Source organism: Arvicanthis niloticus, chromosome 28 (genome assembly GCF_011762505.2).
Source record: "Arvicanthis niloticus isolate mArvNil1 chromosome 28, mArvNil1.pat.X, whole genome shotgun sequence".
Taxonomy (NCBI): Eukaryota; Metazoa; Chordata; class Mammalia; order Rodentia; family Muridae; genus Arvicanthis; species Arvicanthis niloticus.
Genome location: NC_133436.1, coordinates 9,643,495 through 9,656,848, shown reverse-complemented (window position 1 = coordinate 9,656,848; position 13,354 = coordinate 9,643,495). Strand labels below are relative to the sequence as shown.

At 46.6% G+C, this 13,354-nt stretch overlaps 1 protein-coding gene across 1 annotated transcript in view; it reads left to right on the top strand.

Annotated features, from left to right (window-relative positions):
* Sytl3 (synaptotagmin like 3) overlaps positions 1 to 13,354 on the top strand; it is a 58,454-nt gene that overhangs the window by 19,599 nt on the left and 25,501 nt on the right. Inside the window, exons 4-6 of the mRNA XM_076926683.1 lie at positions 7,682 to 7,733; positions 9,240 to 9,309; positions 10,936 to 11,014. Coding sequence (XP_076782798.1) covers positions 7,682 to 7,733; positions 9,240 to 9,309; positions 10,936 to 11,014 — 201 coding nt within the window. The remainder of the gene's footprint in view (positions 1 to 7,681; positions 7,734 to 9,239; positions 9,310 to 10,935; positions 11,015 to 13,354) is intronic.

The window sequence follows — 13,354 nt, the reverse complement described above, 5'->3', positions numbered from 1 at the left end:
TCACTAAAGTTCCAATTCATGCAACACTGGGGTAGGTTAGATGGAGTCAGTGGGTTTTGGACAGGGTTATTTTGGGCAGGTCCCCAGGGCATTCTTCATGAGCACTGTGGGTTCAAGCACCACTAGTAATGTGGCAATGTTAATTATGATGGACATTTTTCTTAGGCCATTAGTAATTGCAAATCTGAAACTGGAGATCCACCTTTACTGTTGGCGCCACCTTTTGGCTGGTTGCTGAAAGTGCACATTTTACTTTGGTGTCAATGGTGCTTTTAATTTGTTCTCCGAACAGGACACTTTAACAGGACCTTAATAGTCGTCAGTTTGTAGAGTGTCTGTTTAATGTGCACAGCTCTGGGTTCTATCCACTGCACTGTATAAAATGAGGCACAGTTGTGCATGCTTGTAATTCTTAGGTACAGGATCAGAAGTTCAAGGTCATCTTCAGATACAGAGTGAGTTTGAAGCCAGCCTGGACTACCTGACCCATTGACTTAAAGAAAAGTGTGTGTGCATGTGTGTGTGTGTGTGTACATGTGTGCATGCATTGTGTATATATGTATACATGTGTGTAAATATGTATATATACATGTATATATGTATACCTATGTATATATATATACACATTTGTATATATGTATGTATGTATGTGTGTGTGTATTAGATGAAAGTCAAACATTAAGAATATCTGTGGTCCCAGCACCAAAGAGGCTGAGGCTGACTATACAGTGAGATCCTGTCTCAAAGAGAAAACTATCAGAAAGCAACATCAATACTTTTAGAACTACTACTTTTCAAGTTAAAAAAGGGTAAATGTTACATGTAAACAATCTCCCCAGACTTGCTCTATTGTTAATAACTGGAAATAAAACAACTTAGGAAGGTTGGCCCTCCTCGGCTGATTGTCTCTGTGGTTCACTGTGTCACTAGCCAGGATGTGTTTTGCTTTTGATAAATGTTAATCCCATACTAGTAACAAGCAGGGTTTAATCTTTCATATTTTCAACTTTTTTTTTTTTTTTTTTTTTTTTGGTTTTTCGAGACAGGGTTTCTCTGTGTAGCCCTGGCTGTCCTGGAACTCACTCTGTAGACCAGGCTGGCCTCGAACTCAGAAATCCGCCTGCCTCTGTCTCCCAAGTGCTGGGATTAAAGGCGTGCGCCACCACCGCCCGGCCTCATATTTTCAACTTTTGAGGGTCTTATTCTACACAGGTAACTTAGCCAGTGCCCATCTATCTGGCCACGGGAATTTGAAGACAGTAGCAGACTGTGTGGGTTTGAAGCACTCAGGCTTATTAATGAAGAGAAGTGGGGGGAGGGGCTGTGGCTCGGTGGCAGAGTGCTCGCCCAGCATACACAGGCACTGGGCTCCATTCCCTGTACAGAAAGGACAAAGGATAAGTTGGGGGGTAAAATGGTTCAGCCACCAAGCCTGATGACCTGTGTTTGATTTCCAGGCTCAGCAGAGAGAGAATTGACTCCTAAAATGTGGCGCTTGTACATGCACGCGCATGCACACACATGCACAAAACACAAAACATTTAAATGTGATACTGAAGACCCCCATACTCGGGAGACCCTTCCTCAAGTCTCAGGAGATCATGACCACCCAAAGATCACAAGAAACCATACCTGGATGCAATCAGCAGAGGCTTTATTAGGGAAATTGGCCGGCGGTCAAACCACAAGCTCTCTCCCTGAAGAGCAAGGTTTGGCCTAGAGTGATGGGTTACGGGGTCTTTTAAAGAGCAAAACCACAAACCAGGGGAGTGGGGAGGGGGTAAGGGGTTGCCAAGGATACATAACATAAGAATAGCGAAACATTCCAGAGAAAGCCACCCTGAAAGGTTAATAGCCATGGAAATTACTCAGTACAATCATTTTTCTAAAAAATGTAGTCTTACCTAGTCACTGTCCCCTATACCGTCATTACAAAATATTTCTCACTTCCTCCAGTCACAGCCCCACCTAGATGGCTTGTATTTTTTATGGACAGGAATGTGTCTTCCTGCTTTGGGCCTTTTCCACCCATAGGTGGGCCTACTGCCTGAGCTTTGATTCAGGAAATAATGTCCTTCACCTGGAATGTGTCCTGGGGTAGTGAAAATCTTACATTCAGTTCCGCTTTCTGGAACTTGCATTTTTCTGCCCAGGTCTAAGGGCAAAGAAAAAGTCTACATATTTCATAAAATGGTCTTTATAATTTTTCACTCTACAATACAATCTTTAAAGAGATAGGTCTCATTGAGTATGTGTGAAATTGTATTCAAGATTGTGCCTGCGTCCCTCCACACCGTTTACTTAGTGAACACCACCTATCTCAGTCACCAGAGTAGGCAAGGGTAGTTTTGAACAGCTATGACCGATAGTTTGTGTGAGTTCACTCTCCTACTAGTATCTTTAATAATATAACGTTATTTTTGGGAAGAAAAATGCTTTATTTCTTTTTTTTTTAAAGAAAAGACAAGATCCTGGTTTTGAAGGCTCCTTTTCTTTCTAAGAGGAAAGACTGCAGACACAGCCCCTCAGAGGGACCTGAGCTCTAGAAGGGGTGTTCCCAGCAGGCTTACTGGGTGCCGAACTGTAGGAGCGTTAGGCTGTTCCAGTGAACCTGGGTGGAGCAGAACCGATCAAGTCAGATTTCATGATCAGTAGATAAAGACCCTGACCTTGAAACTTTTCTGCTTTTATCCAGCGTTTGTAGGTAGTAATCTTCCCAAAGCAGATTCCCAATTCCCCCCTCCCCTTTGGCGATTTTACAGATATATATGTAATGCATTCTGATTACTCTCTCCCTTTCCTACTTCCCAACTCTGTAAAGTTCACCCCCATCCTCCCCCACCCTTCCCCTCCCCATCCTCCCCAACCCTTCTCCTCCCCATCCCCATTCTCACACACCCTTCCCCTCCCCCATGCCCCCACACTTCCCTCTCTATCCTCACCTACCCTTCCCCTCCCCCATGCCCTCACCCTTCCCTCTCCATCTTCACCCACCTTTTCTCTCCCCCACTCTTTCTCTTTCTATCCTCCCCCACCCTTCCCCTCCCCCATCTACCCCCACCCTTCCTCAGATTTATGGCTTCCGGATTTGTCTTGTGCTACCTCCTATGAGTTGTCAGGCACACTTAGCAAGCCTCCATGTTACTACTCAGCTGGTGTCGGCTCCTCTCAATGCTGTGTTCACAACCACTTCCACTGTCCTTGCACGGAAAGCTGCCTTCTGCGGAGCCGAGATGAATAAGATGAGGATCGTGTCCTCAGAGATTTCTCAGTCTAATGGGGGATGTGAGCAGACATACAGCCTCCTGTGGGGAAGGCACGGGACTTAAACACAAATCTGTACCGTAGCCACTGTGTGTGAGTGACCATCCTCACAATGGCAGGTGCATTTCTGTTGCTGTGATAACAAAAGCAGCTTAGGGGAGGAAAGAGTTCATCTGGCTCACGATGTCAGGTCACAGTCTGTCACTGAAGGGCAGTCAGGGCAGACACTCAAGCAGCTGGTCACATCACGTTTATGGTCAAGAGCAAAGAGAGTCGAATGCACCCTTGTTTGCTTTTTTTTTTATACCTAGCTTTCTTCAGTCCCAGACTAGGGAGTGGCACTGCCCATAATGGACTAGCTCTTCCTACACTGATTAATAATCAAGACACTCTCTCAGAGACATACCCAGAGGCCAACCTGGTGACCTAGACAATTCTGTGATTGAAATTCTCTTCCCGGGCGACTAGATCGTGCCAAGTTGACAGTTAAAACAGCACATAACAGTCATCATGTCTCTGTAAATAAACCTTTATTTAGCAAGACAGGAACAAGAGATATAGACAAGGTCCAGTTCCGGTGAAAGACACTGAGGGAGCATATGAAGTGTGGGTTAGGGACGATGTTTCTGGGTTGCTCACCTGGCCAGGACCAAGTATTTGGGACAGTAGTGGTGGCAGCAGGTGAACCAGGAGAGGAAGGTGAAGACTAAGTCCTAAAGGGTCTCTAGACTGGCTTCCTAGGACACCACAAAAAAAAAAAAAAAAAAAAAAAAAAAAAAAAAAAAAAAAGCAGGGAGTCTTTGTTATTTCACAGCTCTAAGCAAGGGAGAGTTGTTTGATATTTTGACAGTAGAAACCTAAGACCAAGGTGTTCATGAAACCACGCTTCCTCTCATCTCTGCAGCCCCTACTTGTCCTTGGCTTTTAGAAGCTTCACCCCAGCCCTGCCTTCATTGCTACACAGACACCTCCATTTTGTCTGCCTTGTGTGGAGGTCCAGCTTGGGTTCAAGTTCTCTTTATAAGAGCCTAACCCTACCAGATAAGGACTGTGGTGGCTTGGCTTCCTCACTGTATCTGCCTACAGAAATCCTGTTTCCCCCAGGGTCTAGTCTTTAAGGTGGGAACAGAGAAGGCTTGTGGGAAATGTCTCAGAATGCAGGGTACTCCCTAGTTTTCAGAGAAAGCTGTGGGCCCTGGGGTTTCATTCTGGGTGGTTCCCTGGTATTTACTTGGGAAAGGGGAAGAGCAATATCACCAAAGTGAGATTATTACTGTCATGTTTAAAATGTATCTCTCTCTGTGTGTGTGTGTGTGTGTGTGTGTGTGTGTATGTGTGTGTATGTGTGTTGGGGGTAGGGGGCTGGGAGATAGGCTCAGAGGTTAAGAGCACTAGCTGCTCTTCCAGAGGTCCTGAGTTTAATTCCCAGCAACAACATGGTGGCTCACAAACATCTATAATGGGATTTGATGCCTTCTCCTGGCACACAGGTATACATGAAGGTAGAGCAGTTATATACATTAAATAAATAAATCTAAAAAAGTGTGTGTGTGTGCCCGCACATACTCCAGCTCCGCTCACAATCAGTCACATGATCTTGGAAGGATCCCTGGCCATCTAGGAGCCTGTCCTGCCTGCAGCTGGGCAGGATACAGGTTTCTCTAGTCCGACTACTCTGAGCTCCAGGGAATGTTGTCTGTGCACATTTCTTTAGGGGGCTACAGGAATTAGAAACTTTAACAACAACAACAACAACAAAATATTTAGTGGTTTTGAGAAACTAAAAGCAAAGATCCAGGGAAGTGGTAGTGAATGGGGGCTGAAGAAAAGCCATATCGGGCAGCACGGCTCAGACCCCTGTGTGCACCCAGTTACCCTCACTTGAGGATCTCATACCCTGTAGGTTCTGATCTACAAGGGAAGGGGAATCTGGGGTTCTGCATAGCCTCCCATTTCCCCACAATATGACGCATAGATCTGAGGCAAATTTATGTTGTAAGCTAAAAGTATTTTTATTTTTAAGTATTTTATTTATTTTATGTGTATGAGTGTTTTGCCTACATATATGAATATGTGCCACACCCGTGTCTGGGACCCACAGATGTTAGAAGATGGAGTCAGATCCTCCGGACCTGAAGTTATGGAAGGTTATGAGCCACTGTGTAAGGGCTGAGAACTGAACCTGGTCTTCTGCAAGAGTTGCAAGTGCTCTTAACCAGAGTCTTCTTTCCTGCCCCTGAGAGCATAAGTGCTTCCTGTTCTGTCTTGGTGCTCAGCTTGCTACAGCCAGCAGGGGGCAGCAGAGAGCAAGGCACACAGCAGCAAGACCACGGTCAGTGGCCGCAGGAGGAGAATATGAAATATGGAAACCAGGCTGGGGGTTTGTTAGAGGAAAGAAAAAAGAGCCTGAGGTGGGACTGCCTGGGGATGTAGCCCAAAGAAACGAGGTGGAGGTGCCAGTAATTGCGGAGGTGGAGGCCAGGTGTGGTCCAGGGAAACCAAGCAATGAAGTGGAAAGGGCAAGCGAGGGCCGTAGGCTGGGAGGAGCCCAGGCAAGACAAGAACACCACAGGGACGTCAAGTGGGGCTTGTGATCTGAGGACTTAGGTGAGAGAATGACAGCATCAGATTTGGCAGTGGGGGACAATGCATCAGGGTCATTGTATTACTGGTATCCAAGGATACGGGTGAGAGAGGCTAAGGGAAAGTAAACTGACCATGGAGTGGGTGCTCAGAGCATCATTGTCTTTGCTCCGGGGTCCTGCTGGGTAAACAATGTTGCCATTTTTCTCTCTCTCTCTCCCCCTCTCCTTGCTTTCTCCTGCCTCCGTGCCTACCATCACCTAGCCCTCTCTCTGTTCCTGCACAGTCACTACCATCCAGGCAGCTCTTTTAGAAGAGGGGCTCCAGGCACTGCCTGCTACTTTTACTAGTTTAACTTCCAGCTTTTGGGAGAGGCCTTTTGTGTGCGCTGGAGAAGTATTCCTTAGTGTACCAGCATGTAGGGATGGTCCTAGTTGCTTTTAGGACTCTTTTATGAAGCCCCAAAACATACACAGGCATGGAAACTCAAAACATTTAGGCTGGGATAAGACTCAGTTTGTGGTACATTCAAGGCTAGCCTGGGCTACATGAGATGCTGTCTCAAAACAAGACAAAAATTCCTTTATGATTTTAAGGATTCCAGCCCAGCTAAAGACCTGGAGCTGGGGGCTAATATCCTGCTTTGAGGGTTGGAGCTTGACACCAGGGCTTAACTCTAGGTGTTGTTTGCCGCTCCTAGGGTCCCCCTCCCCAACACTCCATCCCAGTGTTCTCAACATTCCGCTCTGTCCATGTGTCCTTAAGCTCTGTCCATGTGTCCTTAAGCAACATTGACACTCACATCCATGAAATGAAATAAAATCTTCCAAACCACAGAAGAGCTACCCTGACCTCCCAGAGCCTGGTGGATTGGACCTCATAGAGGCTCTGGGCATCTCCTTGAGCTGCAAAACAAAAAGGGCTACCATAGCAGGTACAATCTGATTTAGCAAAGCGTTAGTCACTCTGACTAGACTTAAGGAGATTATATTTTTTTTTTTTTAAAGAGATTTAGGTTAAGTCTTCGTCACAAGGGGCATTTCGAGGGATACATTCAATTATGCAGTGTTTCCTGGGGGTGGGGGTGGGGGAGGTACTGGGGAACTTGAAGGATTGTTTCAAATTACCCAGATTTAGAAAATCGGATTCAACATCAACTTCTAATTGAAGCCGACATTCCCAGACATGATGGGCTGGGGTGTATGGGTGGGTAGGTCGCCGGGGCTGTTAACAAGTCAACGGTTGTCCAGTGAATGGAAAGTTATATAATAGTTCCACCATCTATATCTTTATGTTTATTTTTATATGTTTGACTGTTTCGTCTGTATAGAAGTTTGTGTTCCACATGCATGACCACAGAGGCCAAAAGAAAGTGTTGAATAGCCTAAAATTGGAGTTATAGATGGTTATGAACTGTCATGTGGGTGGTGGGAATCAAAGCCAGATGAATCCATGATCTTAACTACTGAGCTATTTCTCTAGCCCTAAGTTTATTAATAGTGTGTGTGTGCGTGCGTGCATACATATGCGTGCCATGAATGTACCAGGCACATGTGTAGTGATCAGAAACAGCTTGCAGGAGTCTTCTGTCTCCTTACACTATGTGGATTTGGTGGGGGGATGAAGCTCAGGTCGGCAGGTTTGTGGCATGCACCTTTACCTGCTGAGCCATTTCACCCAGCCTCCGCCATCTGATTTTTGAGCACTCCCATCATCCCCAAAAGATCTTTTTAATAACAAGAAGTGATATTAAAACAATGTGAATATATGGATTCCTGAGTTTATGTCATCTACAGTTTGTTCTCAGTACTGACTGCCCTTGTCTCTCCCCCAGGCAGACGCGAGACCGCTGGGGCGAAGCTCCTGCAAGCTTATCAGAGGCTGAGGTGAGTGTAGGACTGAGAGTCCCAGGAGCCCAGTCAGCAGGAGCCCAGGGGATACCCTGAAAGAACTCACACATCCCTGACCTTCAGAGGTCTCTACTCTGGGACATGACTTTTTAATGATGAAGTTCCTGGCAAGGTTGAGAGGAGCTTCCTGAGTCTCCCAAGGAGCCTTCTAACTATCCGGTGTTTAGATGTGATATCCTTCCCCCTCAGAGTCTCCTGAGATGCTATAAAGAGCAAAATGATGTCTTTGATGGTGCATCCGATGCCATTCTAAACCAAGAAGTCGTTTCCATTTTGCTTTCTTTCTCTGACATCTCCCCTGGCTCAGGCATCTTTGACGTTAAAAATACCTGTTGGCTGTTGAGCAGTGTTCTGAGAGAAGTTAACATCTCTGGACAGAACTCTTGAGTCCCTGGCAGCCTTGAAGTGGCAGGTCACACTGGCAGGTCACACAATCCCCGTTCTGCTGAGTTCAGTGATTGTCAGTCTCTGAGAATTTCCTATGGATACTTTTTTTTTTTTTTTTTTTTTTTTTTTTGGTGCTCAGGGTGAAATCCAGTCAAGCACAAGTTCTCTTAGAACTTCCTCTTTCTCCTTCTCCTCTTCTTCCTCCTCCTTTTCTTCCTCCTCTCTCTCTTCCTCTTCCTTCTTTTCTTCCTTCTCCTCCTCCTTTTCCTCCTCCACCTTCTCCTTTTCCTTCTTCTCTTCCTCCTTCTGCTCCCCCTTCAACTTCCCTCCTCCCCCGTTCTCCTCCTCCTTGTCTTGCCGTGTAGCCCCATGGTCTTGTCATTGATGTGTAGTCCAGGCTGGCCATGGATTGCTGGCAATCTTCTTGCTGCAGCCTACCAGCATGGAGATTACTGGCATGTGAGCACATACATTTTCACTTTCTTAGTTTCCCTTCCCATGTTTGCTCTTATTTCTCTCAGCTCATGCTTCCATTCCAGTTTTTCTCAAAGTGTTTAGGTTGTTTTGTTTTGTTTTGTTTTGTTTTTTGAGACAGAGTTTCTCTGTATAGCCTTGGCTGTCCTGGAACTCACTCTGTAGACCAGGCTGTCCTCGAACTCAGAAATCCGCCTGCCTCTGCCTCCCAAGTGCTGGGATCAAAGGTGTGCGCCACCACTGCCTGGCAGTTTTTTGTTTTTCTTTTCACATTTTGGCTCTTGTGCTGGTGTGGTTTGCACTAAGAATGCAAAAGTCCAAGTAGGACTCCACATATGAAGCCTGTGTCCAAGAGCAGTTCAGAGTGGGAGCCAAGATTCCCTAGTGGCTTCAGACTGTGTTGGAGAAGGTGTTGCCTGGGCTGAAGGCAGTGACATCCTCAAGTCCATACCCAGACACAGCACACAGAGAAGCAGCGCCAAGCAACACTACCATGTCATTTTTTTTAAAAGGAAATTAGACACAAAGCTAAAATCTTGAGTGATAAACTCAGACATTTGTAAACCTGTAAGCCAGTGACTTGTAGTTCTAATCCATTATTCTCGTGTTTCCCCTTGGCAGCAAAATCTCCGTGGTCCCTCCGACGCCACCACCTCTCAGTGAGAGCCAGTGCAGCTGCAGCCCCAGCAGGGTAACTTGTCTGTCTTCAACCCTGGGTGGGAAGCAGGGCAGGAAGGGCAGGCTAGGATGCTGGAAAGTTGACTCAACAGCCTTGGAGTGTGTGGCTCTGCTTAACTGGAGCTGGAGGTGGAGAAGTGATTTCTGTTTCTTTCTGTGGCCAGGGACCATCTGCAGCCTCAGCTGGCTCCTTCTGCTTGTACCCTGAGACATCTTGTCCTGATCCTTGTCTCCAGTGTTCGTTCTCACTTCTGTTCTGTGCCTTTATGTGTGTGTGCATCTGGCATGTGTGTAGGGCAGGTTGTGTGTGGGGGTTGGGAGTTATGCTTGATGCAACAAGAATGTATCTTAGTATTTGTAGGCTCCAGGGGAACCAGAACCATTTCCACCCAAAGAACTTAGCTGTGTGATCTCAGGGAGTTGTCTTGACTTTCCACCCGAGCAGCAGAAATATTTCTTTCTCTGACCTGTCTCCCACGCAGAATGGTGTCTGTGTGTACTTGGAAACTGAGTGCCATGGACATTGTATGGCTCTGGTTATCTTTATCAATCTGGGCATCAAAGGGAACAATTATGTCTTACATGGGATAATACACATGTTCATTTGAGAGACAAAATGTGTTCACTCTTTTCCAAGTTCACAGACACCCCGGGGTGTCCCACAGTCCTATTCTGTTTTTTCCTATAATTACGGTCTGAGGACATATTTTTGGGTGAATGGGTGGACACTGGAAGGGAGGATAAATGGATTGTTGGGTGGATAGAGAGTTGAATGGATGGATGGTGAGGAGGTAGACAAATGGATAGTCAGTGGGTGGGTATGAGTACACGATCTCTGGATGGATGGGTGGACGAATGGACAGATGGACAGACAGATGGATGGTTGAACACATGGATAGATGGATTGGTGGGTAAGTAGATGAGTGTTGAGGAGGCAGTGGATAAAGTAGAAACTGGATGGATGGATGGATGGATGGATGGATGGACAGATGGATAGACAGATGGGTGGATGGACATTGGATGAATAGATGGATAGACAGATGGATAGATGAGTGGGTAGGTAGATAGAAGTAAATGAATACATAGTGGACACATGAACCGACAGCAGATAGACAAAGAGATGGATGGTCAGTAAGTGGGTAGATGGATGAATGAGACCTCCACAAAGTTACTGCTACCCCATTTTCTCTGTTCCCTTTTGGGGGAGAGAGCTCTTTGTATTCAGGCTGGTCACCTCGTCCCTATAGTACCCCCATGCCACCTGCATTCTGTGCCTTCTACATGGGGTTTGGGTAGGGCTACAAGACCAAAGAGGTCAAACAAGCAGTAATTAGCTGCGTACCATCTCTGAGTCAATGAAATGCCAGTCATTACGCCTAAGAGGTGGTTGTTATCTCATGAACAGCCTGTTGAGAATGCTCCATCCTTTAATGAGGCTGCAAAACCCAGAGAAAGATGGCATCGTGCCAGGGATGCCTATTTCCTGGGGGCTTGTCCCCTCCAGACACACAGGCATATACCCATGCCCACACACCTTCTCATATCTTCCCTCCGGCAGTGTTTGGAGGCTGGCAGCCTGGAGACTGTGGGGCAAAGACCACTGGTGATGTAACCACACAGTCTCCTGTTTCTATTTTAGTTACAGGAACTTGGCCACTTCAGAGGGTTTAATAAGTCCGTGGAAAACTTGTTTCTGTCTGTCACCACCCAAATGAGAAGTAAGTAACTCTCAGGATGTGTTTGTTCTTCCACCCTGCCTTGTGCAGGCTAGCCCAGGCAGCCTCAGGCAGGGGTCAATAGAGCAGCCTCTAGCTCCCTGTGGTGGGAGCTATCAGCCTATCAGTCTGTCAGCCTTGCTCTGACTCGGGCTTGTCTTGCCCGAACCTGCCCAGCTCAGCAGCACAAAGGATTCCTGAGGAATGGAAACAAAATTACCTTGCAAGGAATCCAAAAGCAGGGCCTTTCTAGCTGCCAGAACCCAGTGCCTGCCACTTGTCCGTTCTTCTCCCTGGAAAACTTTTCTGCATGTGGTAGTTAGTCCTCCATCTGTGGATACAATTAACCCAGGCTTGCCCTGCCTTGGCACCTCATCTCTTTCGGTGTTTCTTCTGTTCGGATGTCTTTTACCTGTTTCTGCTTCTCATGCTCGCTCTGGGTAGTGTTTAGAGCAAGTCCAAATGGACCCTGGGCACACATTTCTCTTTCTCTGCTATTTCTTTGTCTTCCGTTTGCCGTGCCCTTTCTGTAGCTGCCTGTGGATAGGCTCCTTGCCGTTGGCTCCGAGCCAACTGTACAGTTTGATTTAAATGAGTTGTCTGTATTCCACACCAGCTCTGTCACACAGACAGCTGAAATGAAAGCCCTGCTCTTGAGATAAGCAGTGGGCTGTCCTGGGTCTCTTTCAAGAGGAGGAAAAAAAAAAAAAATCTCTGAATTTCATGGGCCTGTTTGCCCCTTTACGGGCATCAGCCTAGCTGTGACAGCTGGTACTGGTCCCACGGCAGCCTTCTAAATCAGTCCCCTGCCCCAGTCCATATGGCTTATATGAATTCTCCATCAATGCAAAAGCACAGCTCTCACTTCAAAGGAAATAAGAGATAGGTTTTTTTGTTTGTTTGTTTGTTTTTGTTTTTGTTTTTGTTTTTCTGGAGCCAAAGATGAGCGGCCCTGGTTGCCCCAAATACCAGAACCAAATGTGGTAAAAGTTTAATGAAGATCAGTGGTGGGCTGGTGAGATGGCTCAGTGGTTAAGAGCACTGACTGCTCTTCCAGAGGTCATGAGTTCAAATCCCAGCAACCACATGGTGGCTCACAACCATCCATAATGAGATCTGATGCCCTCATATGGGTGTCTGAAGACAGCTACAGTGTACTTACACAAAATAAATAAATAAATTCTAAAAAAAAAAAATCAGTGGTAATTCCATGAGAAAAGTCATAAATCAAGAACACTTTTGAAAGTCATCAGGAACATGAAGACAGGTGGGGGACCACGAACTGGGGGATTTGTGATAGACCTCAGACGTTATCTGATGACATTCTTAGCCTTTGGGTCAACGGAAGCTAGGAGTTAATATATTTTCCAAAAAGACCTACTTAATAGTCACAAGGATGGATGTTAGATTACACATAGAGGTTGGCAATGAGTGTCTGTTAAGGAAGCCAGAGATAGCCCAAGATAATTTGGCTCTGGACCTGCAACAATTCAAAATCTCTACAATCACAGACTAGTTCTAATCAATCAGTCGACTTTGCAGGATCTTTACCACTGGCCAGCCTTCTTTCTGGAAGTTCTAGTTCACGCCCCTCAGTCCAAGGCTACTATGGAATTGGTACCTCAGAATTCATCCCAACACTCAGATCCCCCAGCCTCCAAAATCCAAAGAGGCAGGACACCTGTGTCGTAGCACGCTCGTCCATTAGGCACAGGTAGACCTAAATGCAGAGGTCCACCTGGTGCAGTCCTCTCTACACACCCGCTCCAGCAGGTGGGACTTGTCAGGTAGGTAGCAAGAACAGATCTTCAGATGGGGTGAGTGAAGCACCTGTCCTCAGATATGGAACGTCAACTGGTCCTTGGCCTGGCGTCAGCCATAGACAGGGACAGCCAAAGCTCCATGCCTGGGCCTGCAGAAGCAGGGGCCTGCAGAAGCAGGTACAGAAGATAGCCTGACCTTAATGGGGAGAAAGGTGGGTCAGTGCCTGGGGCCCTCAGGGATAGGCTTGTGAAGAGCCCAGAGCGATCTAAGGACAGTGGCCCGGATGCTAACATTGGTTTGGAACCACAGGGTTTGAGAGTAATGACCCAGAGTGGCGCCCTCTGGCTGCCAGTATTGCCCAAGTAGCTGGAAGACACGAGAGATTCAATTCCTTTACAAAACCCACAAACAGCTCACAATGGCAACCCACTGGGCCCCTTTAGCAGAGGACAGGGGCCTGGATTCCTACTTGGGAACACTCTGTGTTTCTTTCTGCTCTTTCACTCCTCTCCGCCTATTAGCCTGATATAGAAACCTACTTGTCAGAACTCCAAACTTCTCCAGTTTTTCCTCTACTTT